Source organism: Symphodus melops, assembly GCF_947650265.1.
Source record: "Symphodus melops genome assembly, chromosome: 8".
Classification (NCBI taxonomy): Eukaryota; Metazoa; Chordata; class Actinopteri; order Labriformes; family Labridae; genus Symphodus; species Symphodus melops.
Genome location: NC_136698.1, coordinates 18,162,382 through 18,189,546, shown reverse-complemented (window position 1 = coordinate 18,189,546; position 27,165 = coordinate 18,162,382). Strand labels below are relative to the sequence as shown.

At 41.9% G+C, this 27,165-nt stretch overlaps 3 protein-coding genes across 3 annotated transcripts in view; 2 read left to right on the top strand and 1 right to left on the bottom strand.

The window, feature by feature from the left end:
* Nucleotides 1-5,578, top strand: part of LOC306828774 (importin-13-like) — a 16,939-nt gene extending 11,361 nt beyond the window's left edge. The window contains exons 16-20 of the mRNA XM_079351408.1: nt 1,297-1,418; nt 1,524-1,582; nt 1,663-1,752; nt 3,663-3,844; nt 3,930-5,578. Coding sequence (XP_079207534.1) covers nt 1,297-1,418; nt 1,524-1,582; nt 1,663-1,752; nt 3,663-3,844; nt 3,930-4,023 — 547 coding nt within the window. The 3' untranslated portion in view covers nt 4,024-5,578. The remainder of the gene's footprint in view (nt 1-1,296; nt 1,419-1,523; nt 1,583-1,662; nt 1,753-3,662; nt 3,845-3,929) is intronic.
* Nucleotides 5,579-6,811: 1,233 nt separating this feature from the next.
* Nucleotides 6,812-23,771, top strand: pfas (phosphoribosylformylglycinamidine synthase). Its single transcript, XM_079350873.1, has 28 exons — nt 6,812-7,015; nt 11,548-11,670; nt 11,758-11,893; nt 12,091-12,196; nt 12,298-12,490; nt 13,139-13,244; nt 13,332-13,472; nt 14,422-14,546; nt 14,804-14,932; nt 15,084-15,221; nt 15,868-15,996; nt 16,090-16,163; nt 16,236-16,392; nt 16,502-16,563; nt 17,214-17,375; nt 18,474-18,710; nt 18,793-19,023; nt 19,809-19,989; nt 20,070-20,153; nt 20,336-20,491; nt 20,916-21,035; nt 21,119-21,264; nt 21,350-21,557; nt 21,766-21,854; nt 22,586-22,700; nt 22,798-22,947; nt 23,044-23,184; nt 23,284-23,771. Exons 2-28 carry the CDS (start codon nt 11,550-11,552, stop codon nt 23,586-23,588), a joined length of 3,942 nt encoding a protein of 1,313 aa, XP_079206999.1. The 5' UTR covers nt 6,812-7,015; nt 11,548-11,549; the 3' UTR covers nt 23,589-23,771.
* Nucleotides 23,772-23,880: 109 nt separating this feature from the next.
* Nucleotides 23,881-26,867, bottom strand: LOC306828409 (E3 ubiquitin-protein ligase RNF170). Its single transcript, XM_079350875.1, has 7 exons — nt 26,822-26,867; nt 25,994-26,040; nt 25,568-25,670; nt 25,236-25,314; nt 25,045-25,118; nt 24,838-24,948; nt 23,881-24,357 (listed from the first exon to the last, which is right to left on the bottom strand). Exons 2-7 carry the CDS (start codon nt 25,999-26,001, stop codon nt 24,022-24,024), a joined length of 711 nt encoding a protein of 236 aa, XP_079207001.1. The 5' UTR covers nt 26,002-26,040; nt 26,822-26,867; the 3' UTR covers nt 23,881-24,021.
* Nucleotides 26,868-27,165: the final 298 nt, after the last annotated feature.

Sequence of the window (27,165 nt, the reverse complement as noted above, 5' to 3'; positions counted from 1 at the left end):
TTCAAAGCATCCTTGTGATGTGGGTTAGCACCTGATGTACAGCAGCCTCTGAAATATTGTCAGCCTGCAGTTACCCTATAGTTCCTTCTGCTGTTAGCATGCAGTCACAAGTATTGCAACATCATCTGTCCCGTTTGGGTATAGGGCCCCCACTCAGGAGTTACAAGCAGGGCAAAGTGATTTTGTGATTTCTTTATTTCAAAGAGACGACGTGCATTCATTTATGAAGAGCAACAAAGTCACGTAAATTTATGCAGGCTAAACAGAAAGTCTGTCTGTTTCAAGCCTCTGTCCTTAACCTGTGCCTATAACCTTAACTATAAGGGCTATCAATGGAGCTGTAGGTCCTGAAACACTCTGGAAAAAGTCCAGTTAAAGTAGCCTGGACTGTTTGTCAGTGTTCAAGAGAAACACGGAGTAAAGAGTCGGCGATTCAAACTGAGAGATGTAACTAAGATCCAATGTGGGTTTTTTACCAGTAAAGTGAGATTAAATATATTTTTTTATTCAGTCCTCTGAGAGCCTAATGATGATTTAGGATGTGATGAAGGTAACCAAACCTATTTATCTATTATTATATATATTGATTCACTATTAGAAGTGATCATATTTTCACAGCTCAGGAGAAACGGCAGCAGCATCGTGATGACAAGTTTCAGCCGCTGTGATTCTCTCCATTTGATGATGACAATGTGACGTTGTGGTCTCAGGTGACTGTTTAGTCCTCTGAAGTCATCCCAGCCCAGAGCCAATCAGAGCCCAAATGAATTAATATTCAATTAATATTAATCAGTGGAGACAAATTGGCTGATGGCTCTTCTGTTTGATCTTTTTGTCTTCATTCTTCTTCCTTTGTTTTCTATCTTTGGATAGATCTGACCTCCATCTCTCTCCCTCTCTCCTCCATCCTCAATGAGTTCATTATTATAAGATTCTTTGTATTTCTCTTTATCTGCACATGTTATTATTACACATTTCTGTTGCATATTCAATCCAGTCCAGAAACAAGGAAAAGTAATGTTTCTAAAAGAAAAACCATTGTTACCTTCAGTTGGACCTCAGTTTGATTTTTAATATTTGTTCATTAGACTTGCTGAACCGATCATCGGAGGGTCTCTGTTTTACTTTGATAGAAACTGGCAGGCCGATCAGTCCACAGAGCTTTACTGCTGTCAGATCCAACTACCAGGCTGAGCCAGTACTCTTACTACAGTATTGTTGACGCAGTACCTGCTAGTGCAATATCTGTTATTGCAGTATATGTTACTGCAGTATTTGAAGGATGTTATGCAGCAGTGACTGGTTCGAGTCTTCAGAAACATTCTGGTTTAATGTCTCTTTCTGCTCGCAGGCACTCAAACGCAAACCAGATCTGTTTCTATCTGAGAGTCTGGATGTGAAAGCAGTTTTTCACTGTGGTGAGTGCGCGCGCACACGCATACACACACACACACACACACACGTGCACACAGTGCAGAGAACAGATTGCAAATGTTTCTCATTGATCTTTCTGATCCTTTTAGGAATTCTGTCACTCAAGTTTCCTGAAGCTCCCACTGTCAAGTCAACGTGCCTGTTCTTTGTAAGTGCGCGCACACACACGCGTGTCCTCAGTCATCGTTGGGGAAAAAAAAATGCTGACTTGTCTGCCTGTCTTTTCAGACTGAGTTGTTGCCTCACTGCTCAGATATTCCTCCCTTGGCTCGAGTGGTGCAGGAAGATGGGAAACTGCTGATCACAGCTGTGCTGGAGGTGAGACACCATAGCGCACCTGTATCTCTTCCTGTCTGGTTTAATTGAGTTCCTCATTATAAAGGTTTTTTTTGTTACTATAATCAAGTTGTTAAGAGTGGTCAGATTGACAACGCACACCCTGATTTCATCCTTCTCATTTGTTTATTCTTTTAAAGTACAGCATTTCTTTGTGTGCTATGGAGTGGTGTGGTGTGGCGTGGTGTGGTTGAAAATTTGTTTGCCCTTCCACTCTCTTTCCCCAAATCTTACACCTGTCCCCAATTAAAGGCCCCGGCCACACCTTCTCATGACATCGCTTACCCCCGATGCCAGGTAGCCATGCCCACTCATAATAACAACCATGACAAGTGCATTGAAATGATGACAAATGGGAGCGAATAGATAAATGGCTTCAACACAAGTAGCTGATGTTAAAGTTTCCGGGGCTGGGTCACTGCTGCAGCAGGATAAGTCTACCCAGACATCCCTCTTCTAAACAACATTTCCAGCTCCTCCTCGGGGATCCCAAAGTGTTCCCAGTCCAGATGAGATGTATAACCCCTCCAGCGAGCTCTTGGTCCGCCCCAGGCCTCTCTTATGGACATCCCCGGCAGACCTCCAAAGGGAGGCGCCCAGAAGGATGGCTAAACTTTCTCACCTGGCTTTTTTCTTTGAGGCTGGGCATAGACATCCTGCAGAGAAAACTCAATTCCGCTTTTTGTATTTGCGATCTCACAGCTTAGCAAACTGGCTCGCTCCCCCAGAAGCCCTGCTATTGTAAAGAGCCGGTCTGCTGTCCCAGGGCCAGAGTCCCCCCCCAGTAAAACTCTCCACAAGAGGGGAGTGACTCCAAATTGGCCATGTACTCTGAACTGGGCCACCACTGCCAAGCACCTCACGCTGGAGAACTCCTGAAAAGTTTCACAACTGAAGCCACTGGACGTAAGCCAGCTATAGATTAGCTTTCATGTGACGTCACACGCTTATGGATTTGTGAATTTGGCGGGAAAGAAAGGTTGTCGACTGCTGTACGCTACTGAGAAGTTATTGGTCTCAGCTGCCAACTACATGCTTTTATCCAGGTTTTTTTTTTTTCAATGAAGGAGGGTCTATAGAATTTAATGTTTGAAAGAAAACCCAAAGAAGAGGAGATTTTGGATTAATGCTGTTAGATGGTCTGCTGTCGCTGTGAGGGAACAAAAGAAGAGACTTCTATTTTAGTCTTTTCACTAAAACTTACTGTCCCCGAACAATGGCAGCTGACAGTGCTCCTGATACTTTCGTTAGGTAACGTTAGCGAGCTAATGCTTGGATGATGAAGAATTTCTTGCCCCTCACGTCCAAAACAGACACTATTAACCCAGACACATCCAAGACACATAGAACGGTGTCTTTTTGTTGACTTTCATCCTGCAGCAGTATAAGGTGAGGGATATCACTATTGTCATAATGTTCGTAATACTTATTAAAGGAAACATACTATGTTGAATTGCTGGCTTCTCCGTGTCAACGACTCAGCAGCCAGTATGTCCTCCTCAGTATTACTTCTGGCTCAGATTAGTAGGTGGTTTTATGGCAGCCGTTTTGCACCTCGGTTAGTCAGGCAAACAGCAAACCAACAGATGTACCAGCGATGGACGGAGGCAAGCAAACTGGACCTGATAGTTAATTCTCCTCAATCTAATTTGCCTCTGCATTGTTCTAATTAGCCCCATTATTAGAAACGTGGTAAAACAATGGTAAATATTAGAGATGCTTTTTAAAAATAGAGAGAGGTTAGAGCCGGTGTTACTGGACCCTTTTCATTTCTAGCTATCAAAATAGTGTAAAAAAAAAAAGATCCTTTTATTTTAGCAGAGTACCTCATGTTAAAGGTTAATTTTTTTTTAAACAGAGTACCTGATGTTAATTGTCACCATCCGTTGCAGGGCATTGGAGGCGGGGCTTCTCGGAGTCTGATGGATCCGTTTGCAGAGGTGTTGTTCTGTCTGAACAAACACTGTTTCTCGCTGCTCGCCATGTGGCTGAAGGAGGCTCTGCAGCCTGCAGGTTTCCCATCGTCACGCGTCACGACGGAACAGAAGGAGTATTTCTCTCAGCAGATTCTCAGGTAACACAGCTCGCCATACATGAATGAGTCATGCACTCACACAGTCCGACACATGCTCACCTGTTCTCTCTGGCTCTGCCCTCAGAGAGCGCGTAAACAAGAGGAGGGTGAAAGACATTGTGAAGGAGTTCACACTGCTGTGCAGAGGACTCCACGGGACAGAGTACGCCGCAGAGTAATGACACACCTGAACCACACCTCAGACTGTTAGCGAAGATCACATGACCTGATTGTACTGAAAACACCTGGAACCAACAGAAACCCTCGTCGACCCGTTTCTTCCCCTCTCTCCTCTTCAAAGAGCAGCACTCCCAGCATGCTGCCCCCTGAATCTGTCTGTGGTTCCTTGGCTGTTTCCTGGTGATAGCTTATGAAATGGTAGTGGTGTTGTACGTAGCTACTTGACATAATTTCAGAATTAAATAAGTATATAATTTTAATGTAAACACATATTGACAGATGGTGTGAAGAAAAGGACCAACATGAAAATGTCAAAACATGTCTGTGACCTTGTTCTTTATTATAAATGCCTTCAGAGTGAACAAAGACTCGGGGCCTGATTCACAAAAGGATTGCCAACTTTTGCTTAAACTTAAAACTAAATCTGTGCAAATGAGTCAAAAGACACCGTCTAATTCACAAAACAAATGCAAAGGGTCAACTGATCCCTTAACTGTGCTGCAGAGTAAACAGTGACTCTGTGCATCGGTGATGTGTGGATGTATTTAAATGAAGCCGTTAGTTTCATCGAAGCTCCCCTGTCCTCCTAGCTCATCCTCTTTATGTGGACAACTTAGCTATCCAAGCATGAGAGTGCAGCTCCGTGCAGAGTAGAGGTGCAGATAGCTTCTTTCTACATTCAGACAAAACAAGAGCAACCTGCACGGAGCACAACCACTTTGTGTGTTTGTGTCTGAATATCATTAGAGCTTTATGCTTTGTGAATTAGACTTTGTGGTTGAGCAGACAGAGGGAGAATATGATGAACAATAGTTGGAGTTATGAGTGGCTGCGATCCATTCTTAGTGAATCAGACCCTCTGTGTGTCTGTGTGCTCTCCTCCAGCACTCACTCTGTGTTTAAGTGTGTGTATGGGGGGGGGGGGGGGGGGGGTTCGGTGTCCTTAGTGGCCGATGGGGTGAGAGGGTTATGTGGCAGAAGCATTTATAGCACCTGAGTGTTAGAAGGAAAAATAATCTATAACCGTGCAAAAATATTAATCAAGATGTGCATATTAACAGTTATACACCCGTGTCTATTTTTGTGTGTATGTGTGTGTGCGTGCCTGCGTGTGTGCGTGTGTGTCCACCTGTTCAGTGCACTTATAATGGACCTACAGTCACATCCAAAACTTCTCCCATTCACCTTGTCACAGCAGTCACTCCTACATTGGTCCATGACTCATTGGCGGAACTGATCAGGAGTTCAGTCACAAACTCATTGATCTGTTATTGACTTCCTCTTCAGTTCTAACATGAGACGATCAATGATGATCATCACCATCATCATCACCCTCACTCTGTGTCTCACTTTATCTCAGTCTAATCCTTCAGTCTGACCCGCGGTGCCTGCAGACATGTAGCATGTGTGTGTTAATGGGGAGGGGTGGTCCTGGAACTGTTTGAGTTCAAAGTTTGTCACAAATTACACAAAGAGGGGGAGGGGAGAAGGGTAACGATATGTACATTGTTTTTTTTGTACCTCTGCTTTAATTTATTAAATATATCAAATATACGCCTTTTGTGTGAAGTTCTTTTCTTATTTACTACAACTCCTACAGATCCTAAATCTGCACATCTGTAGGGGCACTTGGAAGTTTTTGCCCATGGGCATAGAGTAGTGTTGATCTGGCCTTTAGTAGACTCAATGAAACGCACTTAAAAGAGTAATATAGAGTAGCAACGTGACATGGCGGAGCTACACAATGTGCTTGCATCTTTCAGTCGGTTGCATAGAGAACATTGTTTATTTTGGCATTTTCAACATGAAGATTTTGACCATCACAAAAACAAAGGCCATATAAACCCCTATGCACGATATATCTGGATTCTATAACACAAATCAACACTTATTTATATGAAGTAGACATGGGCAGAGGCAAAGACGATAAAGTTACAACCAAACAACACAAAACTAAAGGAAAATGCTTCCAAAGGGAACCGGTGTAATGTAGGTGAAGGGAAGTACCAGAGGTCACTCCGTCACAGGTAGTTTCCAATGGAAGGGACCTAATAAATCAATCTTCACTGTCAATTCATAATAACTTGTGCATCAAAAAAATATCTCGCCTCCCTAGTAAACTGAGGAAAGCTACAAGGTCAGCAAAAGCATAGTGATCAACAACACCAAACAGGCAAACCAAGAACAAGTGCTGGATGTTATCCAAAGTAATGTCTGTGACATTAGGGGGACGCCCAAGAGACAGAATTTATTGATCCATTAGTGAAGAATTAAAGACATGAGGAGTCCTCATTATGAAGCCATAGCAGGAGTTTGTTGTTACCAAACTACCAGTGAAAGTAAGCTTGGACAATTGCAGCCCAATAATTCAAAAAAAAAAGGTAAGGATTTATTTCATATAAATTTAAGAAGTTTTGGAACGAATCAGGTTCACATTGAAAACATATACTGATTTTTCAATCACGTTTATCTTTATACAAGACTGCAAAGCAAGCAAAAAAAGATAGGAGATATCAGTGTTGGAGATATTGATTGACTTGAGCTAGCAGAGGCAAACCAATTATACTTGGAGAATGTCTCAGTAAACATTTATATTTAAGTATTTCACATTTTCCAGAGAGGTCTGAAATGGAAACATTGAGAGGAGATAACCCATAGCTGCATATTACATACTGCTTTGTATAATCGGTTTATGGAAGCGCATTGCATTCACCAAAGACTCATTATCTCGTAGTTATAAGATTTGAGATAATGTGTCTACTTATTTGAATGCAATCGCTTCCGTATCGGTTCACTCTTTCTCCCTGGACCAGATCGTTCGCGCATGCGTACACAGTGAAGGTAGTCCCACGTGGATGTCCAGGTCCTTGCAAACTTCTCTTTAGTTTCTGACCTCCTCTCAGTTCGGACCCACAGTGGGAGAAGAAGGATCTGATTTATGTGCTGCGGGCCTAAACGTCTCTGACTGATCTCCTAAGCTGCAGACTGAACGTAAGTGAAGCTAACGAGGCTAAAGAGCTCTCTGCTAACTCTGATAGCTAAAAGCCACAGAGCATTTAAATGTTAATAAAGCTGACTGGGGATGACACCGCCAGTAGGAACTAAGTTAGAGCCAGTGTTTACTGCTGTTTCAGGTCAGGTGTTTTACCTGTATGCATTTATGCGTGTCTGTGTGCGCGCGCGCCCGTGCATTTTTTTTTATATATACAATCTATGGTCTAACAGAGATCTCCTGACCTGCAGAGTGTGACCTGCAGCATGCACACAATCAATGAACTGATGATTATCAGCAGTCTCTTTCTGTGTGTGTGTGTGTGTGTGTGTGTGTGTGTGTGTGTGTGTGTGTGCGCGTGTGCGTGTGTGTGCGCGCGCGCGTGTGTGAGTGCGCGCGCGCGCGTAAACTGAAGTTTAATTTGTAAGATATCTACTGAATTAAATAAGGACATAAGCATTCCCTCCACTCATGATACGACACTGGTTTTACGATATGATTCTCTCACGATTTATTTTACAAACTGAGACTGAAGACAAATTATGGCTAAAAGAAGATTCGTTTTATTTTTTCACCAAAACAGCAATGCACCTTGTAATCTCTTGCTCTTACCCTCGTTTGGACGAGCAGGGCTACAAACCTGCTTGATATTGTGCTTTGGCTTCATAGCTGCCATAATAACTTCTGCTTGTTACAGCCAACCTCTGATCTACAGACGCTTTAGTACCGCTGTGAATCTTGATACCTTTGAATCGACTTTTAACTGCCTCACCATTAATATTTACATCCCTAGGGTTGAATTATAAAATGACCTTATATCAGTACACACTAAGGAACAATATGCAATGTTGAAGAGCTGGCTCCTCTGAGAAGAATGCAACAGCTGGTATGTCCATATTTACAGTTTTGTTCTGGTCCAAAATTGTACATTTGTTTTGAGGGGAGGCTGTTTTAAGTCACCCACATTGGCTGTTTTGGATGCTTCTCGGTTTGCCAGATATGACACACCAGGTATCACTGCAAACCATAGACTGTAAAAATAATGGACGGGACAAGGTCCCCTGTGAAGTGAAGCTTTTTTTTTTAGATCGCCCCCTACTGACTGGCTGCAGTATAGGTCATAAACCCCGCCTCCTCAATGATAACAGACGGGACTTGGGTCAAACTGTTAAGTTAAAATACTCGTCACATAATTTTTTTCCAGACCTAAACTCTGCTGTGATCATTAGATATTATCACCCTACATGGTGTTCAAGTGCTCATTTTTCTGTGAAGTTTGTTTTAAATAAGTTATTTGAGGTTAAAAAACGGGATTTGACGTCACACATGGCGATGATTGACAGCCGCGGATCTTGCGTAGCGCTCTTGGTAAATAAGTAGTTACGTCGTGAAGTGAAGCCGGAACGACATGGAGCTTTTCTGTTCAGTTATTTCGTCTTTTTTGAGCTGGTGAAAGCTGTTTTTTCTGCAGTAAACTAATGTCACGGACCTGTGGACTCTAAGGGAGCTTTGCAGTTTTTACAGTAAGTAATAAAGTTTTATTTATCTGTCATTGCTTAAAGCGCTATCGAGCGAGCTAACATAATAGCAGGCTAAGCTAGTTTACTTATCAGGTATGATTTATCTTTTTATTTTACATTAATATGAGCAAACCTAATAACTGACATGATATGTTTCTTGATATTGTTATATCGTTTTTGTGAGTGGAATTGTATTTAAAATAAAAAACATGGTAATTAAAATCAGCTCATAGATGCCGTTCATTGACTGAACAGTTATGTTTCAGTAAATAATAAATCGGTCTGGTAAGGTTTTTAAAAAAGTAAGTGTACATGTTTACAGTCTGTGTAAAGAGTGTGTTATACAGAGATTAACATGTCACCATGCAGGCTGATATTTATAATATTGTATAATGAGGTAGAATATTTCTGTAGATATCAGGATAAAACTAAAGTAAGCTCTGATTTAACTTCTGTCTGATTTAAGAGACTGACAGAAACATGAACACAAACAATCAGCGGTGGTGTAATATAATATTAACCAAGCATCACGCTGCTTAAAAATGCCAAATATTCAGCATGAGCTTACACACACACTACCAATCCAATAATCACATGTTGATCATGTTGTACATTTAATGACGCTTATTAATAAATGGTGTTATAACTTGACAAAACCTGACACAGACTACAAAACAGGCTGCTTGTTATGGTGGTTAGGAGGAGACAGACAGGCTCAATAAAAGAAGGCATAAAGATCACGTTTCTCACAAAATTATATATTAATGTTTCTTATTTTGCATATATAATCATTAATGAAGATTTTATGTCTTTTAATAGGTATTTCCCTGTTTTCACCAACATATTATACATTAAACTGAGGATTTCCTTTTTCTCATGTGCTCTCTCTCTCTCTCTTCCAGCTCGTCCTCGGAGGATTGGAGGACCTGACCACTGCTTCTCTTTCCAGGGCGTTTGGTCTGATCTCACACTGGACGGCGGTCTGATGTGAAACAGTGGGCCGAGTGTCGCGCCTGAGCCACAGAGGACGCAGCTCGCACATCCTGAGCAATGTTTGACAATTCATTCAAAAGATGAACGGAAGAAAAGAGAGGCTGTTTAATACAGAGGTTTTTCTTATAAGCCACATTTTGTTTTTGTTATTTTTAGATTAATCTGCTTTAACTTTAACATACTGTGCATTCATTTGCTTCTTTCAAACCTGTATAACCCACAAAAACCTTAAATACCACCTCCATCTAACTGAACAATCAAGTGAAAGAAAGTAGCTTAAAATACCACACTATGTTTTTAAGCACAATCTGTATTTGTTAAAGTTACAAGACTTGTGTTACATTTCATGTGATTGAATAAAATATAATAATGTAATTGCCCTCTCAGTCGTGTCTGTATCATACCACTCTACTGTCTTTATGTGCATGCTGTCTTTAACACTAACCTGCATTAAATGTTCAGCACTCGAGTGTTGATGTACTTTTAAAGCTGTTTGTTTCCCAGCTGTGACTTCTGTCATTGCCCTACACGAACATGAGACATTCTGTGTTTTTACAGCTTAAAACAGGAGAGAAAAGGTTTAAATCAATAAATACTTTATTTGATTTATAACACATAGTGTGAATGATGGTTCAGTTATAAAAGTGAGGAGGTTACTGGTTTGAATCCCTGTCTGACAGGAGTCTCTCTGTGAGGAGTTTGCATGCTCTCTTCCTTCCACAGTCCAAAGGTGTTCACCGAGAGGAGAACAAAGTAAGGGAGACCATCAGGTGAGCTGGCAGGGGTATCTGTATCAGCCATCTTTCTTCTTCCTTGTGTCTAAAATGAGGATAATAAAAAAACAATGAGATAAACATGTTAGACAAGGAAAAGAACCAGAGAAAAGGTCCATACAAGCAGAAACCTTAATGAAACAGATTAATTTACCAACTCCACAGTTATGCACAGAAACACATAGACTCTGTAAATGTACATAGAACTGAAGTAACTACTGACAGCAGATATAACTTTAGTACTATGTGCATCACTACTTTCAATCATATAACATATTTTCACCAGCATATGTTCGATCTGTACACAGCTTATGTTGCTAACTTAGCTTAAAATAGTTTTAGTTCGTTTTTTGCCAAAAATAAAAGGTTTAATAACCCACACAGTTAAAGAAGATAGATAGATAGATAGATAGATAGATAGATAGATAGATAGATAGATCCTGAGGGAAATTCAAGGCATCCAGTAACAATATACAAGACATACAGGACACGAAAAAACGTTTAAATTCAATAATTAATATAAAAAGTGTGATTTTCTTAGTTTCTGAATGAACTACGTTTAGATATTTGACTTGAAATATATGGTGGTTTTGTACTCACGTTTATGGTCGGTAGATGAATTTCTCTCCGTAAAGATTCTTAAGTTCTTGGCGTAGCTGGGCTGCGTAAACTATCAGAGCGGTACGCAAAGTGGGCGGGGCGTGTTGCCAGGGCTCCTCCCGCCGGACCCTACTGCGCAGACTCTGGTTGCAAAATTCCAAGATGACAGCGCCCATGAGGGCCGTAAAAAAGCTTCACGAACGTAGAACGGAAACAGCTACAGTCCACACCCACTGCTGCAAACCAACAGGTGTGGCATTGGTGGGCAGCACTGGTTCAGATATCAATTATTCTACCCAGTCTAAAACGCACAACAACCAGAAATGTGGTAAAACTAGGATTAATATTGTAGATGCTTTTGAAAAATAGTTTGTTTCAAGACCGATGCAGAGCTGGCTAAACACTGAAACACTTGATTGAATCTTCATTGATCAATCAGTATGCTGCCATTGACCATTCAAAATAAAAGATTTAATAGACATGAAATACGACAATCTCCTATGTACTGATCCGATTATTGATTAGAGATCAGACGGCTTCTGATTGGTTGTCGATCAGTTTCGAGGTTTGTGTCTCAACTGATCAGTAAAAAGCTGGTCCTGATGAGGTTCTATGAATAATCATATTGATCCGTTTGTCTGTTAGTCATGGCTGTCGTCAGGTTCTACAGTCCTGAAGCAGTGAAAGGGCGGGGCTTACAGAGGGCAGATAAGCTCCACCCCCAGCTGTCAATCATCTCTGAGCTGTGCTACAATGTAGAGCTGACCGGTGAGTGGGTCAACTCGAGTGAGCATGTGCACTAAAGTTGTCTGTTATTGTTGATATTGATCTGTTTTTGACCGTATTGATCATCAGGCTGTGAGGTTCTGAGTTCTGAACAGAAGCTGGTCCTGCTTTGGTTGTTGCGGCGTCCCCTGCAAGCCGAGCCGCTGTCAGAGGAACCAAACCTGACAGAGCAGGAGGGGGGGACTCTGGTAGAGATTGGGCCCAGGTAATGTGATTGATCACCTGCATCATGATCAGATCAAACTTATTGATTTCCATACTATCATTGTAAAAAAAAAGTATGACCAGAGTATAAAGAAGCAGTTTGGATAATAATAATTCTGGATCTCTGATGTTTGAGTGACAGATTAAAAGAAGAGAAGAACATAAGAAGAAGATGAACTGGGTTTTTTTTTTATCTAGGTTGAACTTCTCGACTGCCTGGTCCACAAACACCGTTTCCATCTGCCACAGCGTCGGCCTCACTTGCATCACAAGAGTTGAGCTGTCCCGCAGATTTCTCATCAAGGTAGACGCACACAAACAGACACGCACATACACACGGAAATATAAACCCTGTTCTGATTGCTCTGTGTGTGTGTGTGTGTGTGTGTGTGTGTGCGCGCGCAGACGAGGGACGGCTCAAGTTTGAGCGATGAAGACTTGAAGAAGCTGACTGAGTGTCTCTATGACAACATGACTGAATGTATCTACAAACATCCCATAACCTCCTTTGCCGTGGAAACCAAACCTCAGCAGGTGTTTGAGGTGGATATCATGGGGCGGGGCCGAGCGGCGCTGGAGGCAGCAAACAACGAGCTTGGTGAGAGTTCAGTTTGTGTTTAACTTCTCTTCGTCTTTAACTGTTCCAATGGTTCTTCATGTTAACCTTTTCCTCTCCATTTCTTTTCCTCTTTCCCTTTTCTTCTCATCCTCTTCTCCCTCCCCTTTTCTTTTTCTCTTCCTCTCTTCTTCTCCCCCTCTTTTCCTCCTCTTCATCTTTATCTTCTGTTCTTCTTCCTTCAGCTGCCTTTGCGCTCACTGCTGCTAAGGTAATGATGTCACAAGATGTCACATGATGTCACATGGTGCATGATTTGACTTGATTAAAATCACAGGAGAGGAGTGATGCTACTGATTATCTCACACAGGCACGTGTGTGTGTTTAACCATCTTTCCTTCTCGTTAACTATGCACCTTTTGTCCATTAGGACTGATTTAAGTTCCGACTTTCAGTACTGAGTAATATGATTTATTTTAGAACACAAAATCCAACAAGCGTAATGGGTTTTTTTAACATCACATGTTATTAATTATGATAAAATGTGGGCTACAAAACGACTACTTCTAAAAAAAAATGTTTGTAACTGTACTCATTTAATTGAGTACTCATTTGCACCCCTAGCACCAAGTGTTTTGTTTGAAATTAAGTGTTTGTGTATTGAGTTTGTTGTGTATGTTGTGTGTTTAGGTTTGGCCTTTGACCAATGGGATCTGGACTTCTACACCTCGATGTTCCAGAAGATTCAGAGAAACCCAACAAGTGTAGAGTGCTTCGACCTCGCCCAGTCCAACAGGTCTGTGATGTCATGTTTCTCAGGTGTGTGTGTGTGTGTCGTATGGCTCAGGTGTGTGTAAAGTCAAGTTGCTCATGTGTGTTACAGTGAGCACAGTCGTCACTGGTTCTTCAGAGGTGTGATGGAGGTCGATGGCAAGGAGCAGCAGGATACGCTGTTTAGCCTCATCATGGAGACACAACGACACAGCAACGACAACAACGTCATCAAGTTCAGCGACAACAGCAGGTACACTCGCGTGTGTGTGATATACAGTGTGCGTGAGTGCGTATAATGTAAGCCTGTCCCCAACTAAAGACTTGAATAGTCAAGTGATTTGTCAACTGATTGTCAACTTTTTTTTGTGATTCTGTGAGCGTTAACCACGTCATTAAACGATTTGTGTTCAAGACTTGGAATAAAAATGTATTCTATGATATGACTTGATCCATTCTTTGTCCTCTCAAGTCTGCATCAAGGTGACCTTATAACGATATAAACACTGACAGCTTGTGTTTGTGGATTCAACCAACACACAAACTGCAAACTAAATCTGTCAGACCACCAACAAACAAACAAATATTTATGTGTTCTTACCATTATGGTGACTTATTAAACTTTCCTCATCATCAGATTCAATAAAAGTGATACCCCACGGTCTAATTCCAGAGAAAGATTAATCCAAACACATTAAATCCATAAAGAGCCACAGATTGCTTCAAATTTAGTTTGTCAGTAAGTGGTCAGCTGTTCTGACAGCCAATTTCATGCGACTATGCCGATGACTGACGTTTCTACTATCCAATGAAATTCTAAAAACATGGATATGTTGCTTCTATCGTTATTCAGGGGGCTTTCTTCATGCTCATACATGGGAGATTGATTCAAAGTTGGAGGGGTTTTAGAACTACATTAAAAGTATGAATAAAGTGATATTTATAGCAAGACAGGCTATGGATCATTAATCATTTGGAGAAAACTAGAAAATCAATTTCAAATTACACATTGAACATCACCCATTAAGCTTGAATTGAATTGTCTTTGTAGGCTGTGAGACTGGCAGTCGACCTGACCATCCAGAGCCTCTGACAAAATTGTCAAAGATTTGACGATTTTAGGTCACCCCTAATGTAATTTATTGTGTGTGTGTGTGTTGTGAATTATGTGTTCAATTTGTGTGTAATGTTGGTTTGTTTAGCGGTATCCGCGGAGTGGAGCTGGAGTTTGTTTATCCTGAGGATCCGTCTCAAGCGAGTGCGTATGAGACTCGGACAACACAGAGACACGTCATCTTCACTGCAGAGACGCACAACTTCCCAACAGGTCAGGATTAACACACACAGAGACACACACACACACACACACACACACACACACACACACACACACACACACACACACACACACACACACACACACACACACACACACACACACACACACACACACACACACACACACACACACACACACACACACACACACACACACACACACACACACACACACACACACACACACACACACAGACAGACATTGTGTTGTTTTGTAAACGGCCCTCACCTGTCCCTGACCTGCAGGTGTGGCCCCGTTCAGCGGAGCGACCACAGGGACAGGAGGTCGTATCAGAGACGTGCAGAGTGCAGGAAGGGGGGGACACGTCATCGCTGGAACAGCGGGATACTGCTTTGGAAACCTGCACATCCCAGGTGAGCCGATGTGATGCCTCCCCTGAGGTGACAGAGATGCATAACAAGTCGTCTGGGGTTCTTAATGAGTTCTCTGATACAAGTCCTGTGTGTGGAAGTTAACAGTCGTCTGTAAGTCGTGTGTGCGGTCTCGTCCATGTGGTCTCTGCAGGTTATGTCCTCCCCTGGGAGTCAGAGGGGGACGGATGGGACTACCCCTCCAGCTTTGCTTCGCCCCTGCAGGTAGCCATCGAGGCTAGTAATGGAGCCTCAGACTACGGCAACAAGTTTGGAGAACCCGTTCTGTCAGGTAGGAACCCAAAATTTAAAATGATCAAAACAATGTATTTAAAATAAATTTATCCAGGATTTATAGGATGGCCAGCATGCTTCTTTATCTTAGTCATTAGAAAAAGTGATTTATAATTTAAATTTAACCTTATTCACTTTAGACTAAGAACTATTTCAATTCAATTAAAAAAAGCGTAATTTGTCCTCGGGGGACTTCAAACAACTATTTTAACATTTTATTCACTTGATAGCTAAGATATGGGGAAGATGGACATTCAACTGACAGACAAACATTATTTAACACGTTGGTTTTACTGATCTTTTTATTCTAAAACAGGTTAATGTCACAGTTAGGCTTTTTTAGACAGGCTGGAATTGCAGAAATTTAAAACTATTGTCGATTACAGACAAACTGTTGAAAATTAAGAACAAACAAATTAATAATCCCTGGAAAACTGAAAATAATGTTTTTTTGTTTTGTCTTTTGAGAGGGCGTGTTTCCTTGTAGCTTCCTCAGGTTGGCTCAGCACTGAGGAAGCTACGTGCGAAACGTGTCGTTCGCTCACAATAAAATTCCTACGTCTTCTCTTTACGTCTAAAATAAACAATCAGTTATCTGTTTTCTTGAACTGATTCATTGATCTAGTATTGATCCCTTCTTTTAGGATTTGCTCGTTCTTTTGGTATGCGGTTACCTAACGGGGAGCGGCGAGAGTGGATCAAACCGATCATGTTCAGTGGCGGTCTCGGTTCCATTGAAGACGCTCATGTCAAGAAGGAGGCCGCAGAGATTGGTAAAGTTTAAACAAATGTGTTTGTTTCACCTAAAGAAGCAGGTGCTATATCTCCACACAGATAGATGACTCTCTGCTCCTCTACTCCATCAGGAATGGAGGTGGTGAAGATCGGAGGGCCAGTGTACAGGATTGGCGTTGGGGGAGGGGCGGCGTCCTCTGTGCAGGTGTGTTGCAAATCTGTCTTTGACCACATGCAGTTCACAGGACGCTGTACTTAACTCCTCTTGGTTGTACAGGTCCAAGGAGACAACTCAAGCGACAGAGACCTGGGGGCGGTGCAGAGAGGAGACGCAGAGATGGAGCAGAAGATGAATCGTGCTCTCAGGGCATGTCTCGAAAGGAGAGGCGGGAACCCGATCTGCAGCATCCATGACCAGGGGGCGGGCGGAAACGGTAAGACAGCGCTCCTGAGGCTTCATGAACAACTCAGATGATCAGTTCAGATTTTAACTTATCTACATTAAATATGGATATTGATATATTTACATTTAATTCTGATTAGGTAACGTGCTAAAGGAGCTCAGTGAGCCTGCCGGCGCTGTGATTTACTGCAGCAGATTCAAGGTTTGAAAATGAACTTACATTCAGCTGTTTCCCTCTCTTTTAGCCTTCGTCACTCTCTTTCTATTTATCTCTCTCTCTGTGTTAATGTTTGTCAAATTCAAATGAACTTTACAGGCATAACAACATGTGTAACAATGAGTATAAATCCTTTTACAGGTGTAATTATTGAGAAACATGAAGTGCATAGATTGTTTGTCTTTAATGTATGACAACAGTTAATATATTTAGCAGCTAGTACTGCTCACCTCTTTAGGTGAGAGGACCGCTGTGCGGACCACAGAGGGTCAACGCTCTCTCCACTCAAAGCTGTTGTGCTTGAGTTTTAAACGTCATATATGATTGGTGAAAAAGTGTTGTATATTGCTGCTTTAAATCTGTATATTTGTAACAGTGCAGGAGAAAGTGAGAATCTGTCTCAACTTGTCCTCTATGAAAAATTGAACAGACTCCTTTTTTTTTTTTTGCATTTTATGAAACAATTTTTTCCCACGGAAAAAATACACACGCGTGTAGATGTGTATCCTTTTTCTTTTGCTTAATTAGCATAGATTGATCACTCTGTTTATATTTCTCTCTCCTTGTATTTGTTAATCTCTCCCTGTTTTTGTCATCTCTATTTTTCTCTCTGTTTTCTTCTTCTCTGTTTGCAGAAAGGAGACCCCACACTGAGCGTGCTGGAGCTGTGGGGGGCAGAGTATCAGGAGACCAACGCTCTTTTGCTTCGCCCATCGGATCGATGCTATCTGGAGCGCGTCTGTCAGAGAGAGAAGTGTCCCGTCGACTTTGTAGGAAACATCACCGGAGATGGAAAGGTAGATCTTGATTGTCTGTGACTCACTAAGCGATCTTAAAAGCAGATGCATTACTTTGAAACAGACTCAACATTAGTTCCAGTCTGTACAGTCACTGTGTTCACGGTCAAAATAAACCAGGGCTGTCAGACACATTAATCAGGATCTGATTAGGGTCTTACATGAATGTTGCTTTTTTGAATTGCATTTGATTTGATTTTATTCACCTACATCATCTTCGACTCTTTCGGTGCAGCATATTTAGTGTCCTCCTTTATTTGCAGTGATGGAAAAAAAGGCAGAGCAGCACGAGCGGCTGTCGCTCAGTAGGTAGAATCAGTCGTCTCTCAACCAGAAGGTTAGGGGTTTGATCCCCAGCTCCTGCAGCCACATGTCCAGTGTGTCCTTTGGCAATACACTACACAATATTCAAATGATTTGGCGACTTCGTTTGTTTTTGAATGTGTATAAATGGGATTAGTTACTTCAACCTCTGCCATCAATGTGTGAATGGGTGTAGATCTGTAGGTGTGACCAGCAGTGTAAAAGTGCTTTGAGTCGACAGAAAACTAGAAAAGTGCTAAACAAGCTGAAGTCCATTCACCACATTTGAATGTCTCGTTTCACATGAAAACTCTCAGGTGGATCAGTGGACAAGTCAAAAATAATACCAACCATCTGATATCAAGTGTTCTAAGTTCCTGTTTCTGTGGTTAAGTTAAAGTTGTAAAACACACAGGAAGTAAAGAGCACTTATCTTCAGACTGTACCAAAAAACTATACCAAAAACTTTCAAATTTCAGTTTTACAGCAAAAAATATTTAAATGGAAAATATTTATGAAAATTCAGCAATTATTAATTTAAAAAAGATCTTGTTTAACAGCTTTAGATAAAATTAATAAATATTTAGATCATTTATAAATAAATAATAATTAAAAAATAGTTGATTATAAATAATTGTAAATCATAAATAACTGAAATAATAAATTCTGACAATAAATAAAGAATAAATAAATTAGTCAGAGATGATGATGATAAATAATTATCAACCGAAGTTGTGATTATCAAAAACATGGTCGTACAAAAACACAACCAAACTCTTTATTTTTGTCCCTCAGATCGTGCTGGTGGATGATGAGAGGTGCAGTGATGATGCAGCAGACAGGGGGCGCTGTCCCGTAGACCTGCAGCTTGACTGGGTTTTGGGAAAGATGCCTCAGAAACGGTTTAAGTTGCAGCGTTCAACCCCCGTCCTCAAGCCACTTGTACTTCCTGCTGGTCTGACTGTCAAAGACGCTCTGGAGCGAGTCCTCCGCCTGCCCGCTGTGGCGTCCAAACGTTACCTGACCAACAAAGTGTGTTTATGACCAGTAAGCCTGAAGACCTTGTAGCCCCCCTGTGTAGACCCTCTGTGACTATCTCTGTCCTCCGTTCCAGGTGGACCGGTCTGTGACGGGGCTGGTTGCCCAGCAACAGTGTGTAGGCCCTCTTCACACCCCGTTGGCAGATGTCGCTGTGGTTGCTCTTTCACCTTTCAGCCTTAAGGGGGCAGCAACTGCCATTGGGGAGCAACCAATCAAAGGACTGCTGTGTCCCGCTGCAGGGGCTCGCATGTCCGTGGGCGAGGCTTTGACCAATCTGGTCTTTGCCAGAGTCACAGCTCTGAAGGTAAGAATCGGCCACTTCTAATCCAGGCACCTGAAACATGTCTGTCATCAACCAAACACCTAATTCAATCAACCAATAGGCAATGGGATCAGTCAGTCAATCAACAATAAGATCATTCAGCAAATAAGAAACTTGATCAATCAACCAATCGTCAGCTTGACCAATCAATCTGCAACATAATCAGCCAATCAATGTAATGTTTTAATTTTATTCTAATATATTAAATGTTGAGGTTTTCCATCTTACACCAGACGGGTTATTTATAGACTGTTTCTACTCTTTGTTAATCAAAAGATACACGGCTTGATCTTATATCGCTCTTGAGTTTCATATCTACATGATCAACTCTAACTTGCTGTAACTTGAATAGGTCACCATGGTAACTGACTCTTAGCTCACATTCTGGTTAGTAACAGGTTGTGTTTAGAGTTGCGGCTTCAAATTGGCTCTGAAGTGTTGTTTTTATTCATTATAAAAACATCTGGGATTGTATAGTTTCATTTGTTACGACACAGAAGGAAGCCATGCAGGAACACATGCTGTCTGTCGCTTCACTGAGGTTTTACATTCAGTTAGTTATGAATATAATCATAACTATAATATAACCCTCCTTTTGTTCTCCTCTTTTGCTTTTATCTGTTTATTATTGATAAACCACCTTCATGATGTCTCTGTCAGGCTTTGAGCAGTTTCCTCAGAGAAGTATGGAGTCTGATGATCTCTCCTTGTAGGTTTACAGTTTTTCAAGAAGTCCAGCTGTAAGAGTCACGTTTGTGTGTTTTTAGGATGTGAAGTGTAGCGGGAACTGGATGTGGGCGGCTAAGCTGGCAGGTGAGGGAGCATGCCTTTGGGACGCCTGTAAAGCCATGTGTGAGGTCATGAGTCAGCTGGGCGTTGCCATCGATGGTGGGAAAGACTCTCTGAGTATGGCAGCCCGCGTTGGCAGTGAGACAGTCAAAGCTCCAGGTAAAGAAACAGTCTGTGAGAGAGATGGGTAGACAGACAGACATATACACATTTTTTCAATCTCTCTCTCTCTTCTTCAGGTGCTCTTGTTATTTCAGCTTATGCTGTTTGTCCTGACATCACAGCTACGGTCACACCTGACCTCGAGGACCCGGATGGACAAGGTGTTACACGCACACACACACACCCCACACACACACCACACACACCCCACACACACAGAGGATCAGAAAATTACACACTGAACATTTTTGAGGGAACATTTTTTTCTCATTTTCCTGTCTTCTGTCTCTCTCGTGTTACATGTCGCTTGTCACGTCTCATCTCTTGTGCCTCTGTGTTCTAGGCGTGCTGCTGTGGGTCCCACTTAGTCCCGGTCTAACACGGTTGGGAGGTTCTGCTCTGGCTCAGGTCTTTGGTCAGCTTGGGGATGTCTGTCCTGATCTTGATCAGCCAGAACTGTTGACTTCCTGTTTTACCACCACACAGTCACTGATACAGGGTCAGTCTCTACTTTCAGCTGTGTACAAACTGTCCACGGTTTGTTGAACTTTATATGATCACTATAAGATCCAAAATTATAAAATCTGTTCAAGCAGCTCAGAGTGATCAGCCAGCTGCACAGCAGCCCTCTCTCCCTCCCCGTCCATGTGGGCAGTCGTGTATAGGCTGCTATAGTTATGAGGAAGCTCTGTCCTCCCCTGAGTTTTTAAAATCAAGATTCTGTTCTAATAAAAACAGAAAACTAGTACAAATAATGCATAGTATGAAGAAAACATATTAACTATACATAGTAATAATCAATTGTATTGTATCGGATGATGCTTCTTTTCAGCTATAGAGACTCCGCTGGTTGGATGATTACTTTGCTGTGTTTTCATGGACATTATCGATCGTGTATTTATCGAAGTTTCCTCGTCTTTCAGAACGTCTTCTGAGCGCTGGACACGACATCAGCGATGGAGGACTCATTTCCTGTCTGCTGGAGATGGCGTTTGCAGGAAACCGAGGGATCGACGTGGAACTGATGTCAGACGGAGCCGAAGGTTTCTTTAAAATACACCTGCAGTAATCCCTCGGTGTGTACGTGTGTGTGTCTGTCTATTTGTTTACACGTGTTTGTGCGCAGTGATGGAGCTGCTGTTCAGCGAGGAGCTTGGATTGGTCCTCGAGGTTTCTCATCATAACGTTCAGACCGTGTGTCAGAGATTCACTGATAGTGGTCTTCAGTGTCATCGCGTCGGCAGAACCGTTGGCTTTGGGCCGGACGCTAAGGTGAGCCGTGCACCTGAAGGTGAATCTCGAGTGTCCTTGGATGTGGTGGTGATGTCGACTGTGATGTGTTGCTCTGCTGCTATAGGTCAGAGTCTGTGTGGACGGACAAGAGGTACTGAGAGCGTCTCTACCTGAACTCCGAGGATTGTGGGAGGAGACCAGTTTCCAGCTGGAGTGTCTTCAGGCCAATGAGAAGTGTGTGAGACAGGAAGAGGCGGGGCTAGCCAAGAGGACAGAGCCCTTCTTCAAACTGACCTTTGGCCCTTCAGAAACACCCAGCATCAGGGAGCCGAGTGAGAGCCAACACAGATTTATTTTCTGAGGGGCAGATTATTTTTTTAAGAAGAGTAAATCTCAAAGTCCCACACAGGAACCCACCTTAACAAACAAAATAATTATTAGTTATTTTGATCTGACAGTGACAGTTCCAGCCATTCAAAATTTTAATTCAGAATAAATTTGAGATTTTTCTTTTTTTAATCATTTGTCTGTACTTTGCAGTTGTTCTTCCTCGTGTTGCCGTGATCAGAGAGGAAGGAAGCAATGGAGACAGAGAGATGTCTGTGTCTCTGCACATGGCTGGCTTCCAGGTTCTTGTATAATTATGCTTATTATAATTTTGTGTTTTTTATTTTATTTTTGGTGGTTTCTTTTTTTTTTTATGGGCAAAAACTCTGTTTTATTCATAACCTGAAGTTGACCAGAAGTTTTGTCAAACACCTAATCAAGTTTCAGATTACATAATTTAAATATTAAGCAATGCTACAGTTCTTTTGGCGCAGTGGGCCCATCAGAGAAAAAAACTTTCATAGAGGCTAATGAGGTGCTGAACAAACAAATCTGGAATGACCTACACAAATGTTCATGTTCCTCACACCTTCACCCCGCCTGAGGCGCTCTGTACCTCCTGCAGAGTTTCTCCCCATCAGGGGGCATGGTGACATAGTGATGAATGGGAAGTGGGAAGTGGTGTCTTAGAAAATAAATTCAGTGAGAGACAGAAGATTTTTGTCTTACTGAGAAGATCAAAATACAATTAAAATTGACTCGTCCTTTTCCAATTGCACCGTAAGCTTCAACTTATAGACCTGCAGCGGCACATACAAAATTAATGACAAATAAAATGCAGGGAAAATGAACAATTATGGCTTTCTGTCTTGCATAAAACTCTTCACTCAGTTCGTCCTGCCTGCACCCTGGTATTTCTTCCGCTTTAAGTCAGAGTGAACTGATTTGAGAATGCAGCAGGATATTCTCAGAGAATTCACCTCAGAGAGTACATCAGGGGCATAGCCTAAAGATGTGTGTGTGTTTCCTGTAGGTGTGGGATGTCACCATGCAGGATGTTTGTTCTGGTTCTGTGACTTTGGACCCTTTTAAGGCAGTAGTGTTTGTTGGAGGATTCAGCTACGCGGATGTGCTGGGGTCAGCGAAAGGTAGACGCGCACACACACACACACACACACACACACACACACACACACGCTGATATTCTAATTAATGATTATAACTGTCACTCTTTATCTTCATAAGGTTGGGCGGCGTCTGTTGCTTTTAACTCCAAGGCAAAGGCAGAGTTTGAAGGTTTCCGTCGTCGTGACGACACTCTGAGTTTGGGCGTGTGCAATGGCTGCCAGCTGCTCGCCCTTTTGGGCTGGGTGGGTGAGAAAGAGGAAGGAGCAGGTGAGAGTAAGAGCAGCAGTACCAATGTGAAAAAGACAACTAGGGCAGCTGGTGTTTAATTGTCTTCTTTTTTTTTTTTTTTCTATTGGTCCTCAGGCGCTGATGTTGTTCTGACACATAATCAGTCTGGAAGGTTTGAGTCCCGCTTCGTGAGTGTCGGGATCCAGGAGTCCCAGTCAGTCTGGCTCAGAGGCATGCAAGGTGCCGCTCTGGGAGTCTGGGTTGCACACGGAGAAGGTGAGTCCACCAGAATTACACCTGACTAGTGTAAACTCTCTTGGTAAAAGGGTAAATCAAAGAATAATCTCATTAATTTACACTAACGTGTTCTCACAGGTCTGATGCAGTTCAGGGACTCTCAGGCTCAGGATCGGATTATGTCAACTGGCCTTGCCCCCCTCCGTTACCTTGATGACCAGGGTCTGCCCACTGAGGAATATCCTCTGAACCCTAATGGCTCCCCGGGGGGCGTGGCCGGGCTCTGCTCCCAGGACGGCAGACACCTGGCCATGATGCCGCACCCAGAGCGCTGCACCCTGAGCTGGCAGTGGCCCTGGGCCCCAAGAGGCCTCAAAGCGTCCCTCACACCATCGCCATGGCTACGCATGTTCGAGAACGCCGCTGCCTGGTGCAGAAACTAAACCTGAGAGTTTGTGTGTTTGTCTACTGATGTCATAGAACTAAACTGTCACTATGTTCTTCTACTTATCGGTGTATGTAGTATTATTTTAGTGCTCTGTGTAGTATAGTAGTAGTACTTGTGTAGTATTATTGTTGTTCTGTATGTAGTTTTATTGTCATATAAATAAATCATAGAAAACATACTTTATGAATTGATGATAAATAAACGACACAAAAGTAAATAAATATGTTTACCAAAAAACAAAGGATACAAAGAATTGAAATAACATTACATTACACTACAAAATGAATCAATGTTCTCAAAATTAAATGGGACTTATTCTAAAAACATGATATCAAACGATTCATCTGAATAAACCCATTAAACTATTGACATTAGATTGACTATGTATTAGACATTAATCCCAACATCAGCAGGTTTCTGGTTCTTCCTTATTCTGAGGTCAGTCGCACTGAGCTCCTGTTGGATGACTGTCCTTCTGTGTCTGGTGCCATCTGCTGATTGATGTTGATAACGCAGATCAGGAGCAGGATGACCACCACCAGGTCGTCCAGGACCCCCAGCAGTCCGCAGATGGAGGAGTTTGTCTCCAGAGGGGCTGTGAGTGAGGAGGGGGCGTCCAGGGGACCGGAGGAGAAAGACACCAGCGTACGCATGCAGCAGAGGACCACTCTTAACAAAAACAGCCAGACTAGTCCTCCCATAGTGCTCAGGCCCCGAACCAGTACATGCAGGAGTAGGGGTGCATCGCACAGGTAGTCTGTTACCTGTAGAGGAGGGTTAGTGAGCGAGGAAACAAACTTAAAGTGATGCATGGAAATGTGAAATCAATATTTAGTTACTCAATTCAATTTATTCAGTTTAAATATTACTTTTTTTTATTGAAGCTCAGCTGCAGCACTGAAGTCACATTTTAACTGGTAACAAGTTGAAGTTTATTCATTATATTGACAGAGGAAGAGTGATTTATGAAAACTTTCCCTTTGTTGTGCTATCAGGTGATTCAGTGGAAGGAGACCTTTATGTCCTCATGGCTAGCACAAAAAATCCCTCAGTAACCATTACAAATTACTTTCACAAAGGGTCAGCTTTCCGGGGCTCTAACTCTCTCCAAGGCTATAACCTTCTTTATAAAAACACTTTGTTTTGATGTTATTAAGAATTAAAGTTTGGATTCCTGTCTGAAGGATACAGACTGTCTTTATAAAAAAAATGTGTTCTTGTAGAGCCTCAGTGTTGATACTAACCCTCCTTTGAGCTCCAGAATAACGTTTGTTGTATTCTGTTATTTCCACAAGAACTTCCTTTGACTGACGGTCTGATCGACTGTCACTGAATAGATGACACAACACGGTGACCTGCAAAATCAGAACACAATAAGTTAAATCAAAACAATCAAAAACAGTTTTTCACACCCAGAGTGAGAGCATAGTGCTGAAATATGTCAGCGATACCTTCTGTCTGCACAGAGGGCAGCTGACCGCGTCCAACCAGGAGCCATGTCTCCAGTACGCCATCAGACAGGGAGCTGAACAATTACACATTAGTCATCCGTTTGATCAAATATTGATCAAGATTATTAATAAATGAATACAAGTATTGATTTTTCGAAACTGTTTCAGTGTTAGTGTGTCTCAACTCGTACCACAGAACAGGTGACCACAGTTGGTCTGGATAGGGAAGCTGGCAGTCTGTAGGCAGACTGGACACGACTGAGTCGAGTCCTGAATAGGTGACAAAGAAGACACTTATACCTCTGAGAGGTGAAAACAGGAACAGAGAAAAGTCCAGAAACTTTAAAATATTGTTTTCTGAATGGTTTAGGATTGATTTATTTGGTTAAAGAACACAGCAGGTGTTTAAGGTCCAGGTGTGCCAATCTTCAGGGGAACAGATTATTTTCATATCTAAGAACCAGACTGACCCACATTAAAGTAATAAACATCACCACACTCATTATGATGTTTACTGCCTTACCTGTTGGCAGCTGCAACATGATGCTGGCTGCTCAGGTGTGCACAACGCAGGTCTGGATGACCACAGATGACCTGCAGGACTATCAGAGTGTGTACAGTCCTGTCTGCAATGTGACAGCATGGCAAAAAATATGAACACATTATAAACACAACATAACAGCTGGAGACACACAACTTGCAACAAGTGCCAGAAGGCACATGTTCTGTTGTCATAGTAACAATTCAGCTGAAACTCACCTGGAACCAAAAGCAGACTCACTTAGACATGAAGCAGACTCCCTTAGACATGAAGCAGACTCACTTAGACATGAAGCAGACTCCCTTAGACATGAAGCAGACTCACTTAGACATAAAGCAGACTCCCTTAGACATGAAGCAGACTCACTTAGACATAAAGCAGACACACTTAGACATAAAGAAGACTCACCTGTACATGGCTCTGTGCTAGTGCATGGCAGGTGTAGAACAGGTGAACTGTGTGTGACAGGAGGAAGTGAAGTGCAGTCTGACAGCATCACTATACAACATTAAGTGGAGCTGCTGTAAATGATTAATCTCGATCTCTAAAATGTGCTTCGGTCTTCCTGTTAAATTCAGATCATTACACCCGTTGAACATGAAATGGATGCAGATTTTTTTCATTCTTTGTACCAGAGACTGTGATGTGTCATGGTAAAACATATTAAAATCGTAAAACATGTAAAATCAGACCCCACTCCCCCAATTCTATTCCATGAAACTAGTTGACTATTTGGGTCACATGACTTTGTATCAGAGCGGGACAGATCTTCCCACACTTTGTTTAAGTAGGTTAGATTCTGACCTGACAATCATTTACCTGGGTTAACCCTGCCAGCCTCATAGTTTCACATAACTATGACATTTAATCGGTGATACATTATTATATTATTACAATATAACTGTGCTACATTATTATAGTACTATTACAATATCAATGTGCAACAATAATACATTATTATTATACATTATTTACATGCTGCAAGATCACGTTTTATTAGAATATGACTGTGCTTCATTTTATGATTTTTTAAAATTACTTTAGCCAACTGACCCAGAATAAACATTCATTCGATTACTTCTTCATAATTCATGCGAATTAATTCAATCACCCAATGACACAAAATGAGGCAACACATCTTTGTAAAAAAAAAAGACAGACGGATAGACTTCCTTCAACTTGATTGATTGATTGATTGACATCAGATAAACTTCTGTTTGCTTACAGCAGACTCACCTCAGAAAGCAGCTTCAGGAGGGTTCAGGTCATCTAAAAATAGCAACGTCAGTCAGTGGGAGGTGCAGGGCGATAAATAGGTGAGCTCCTGCAGAGGTGTAAAGTCCAGTGTCAGGTCAAATACTCTGTTAGAGAAAAGTTTGTTGTAATTTCAACTGTCATATAGTATAGTCATATTATATAAGTTGACATTGCAAGATGCTTCTCTTGACTTCATTATGGTTTTTTTAGAGCAGCCGACACACCTCAGATAGTTCAGTTAGCCTAATGTTTGTGACTCTGCAGCCCCCAGCCTCGATCATCAGACTCACGTGAGAGCTTTAAACGCTAAAGGCGGTTTATTG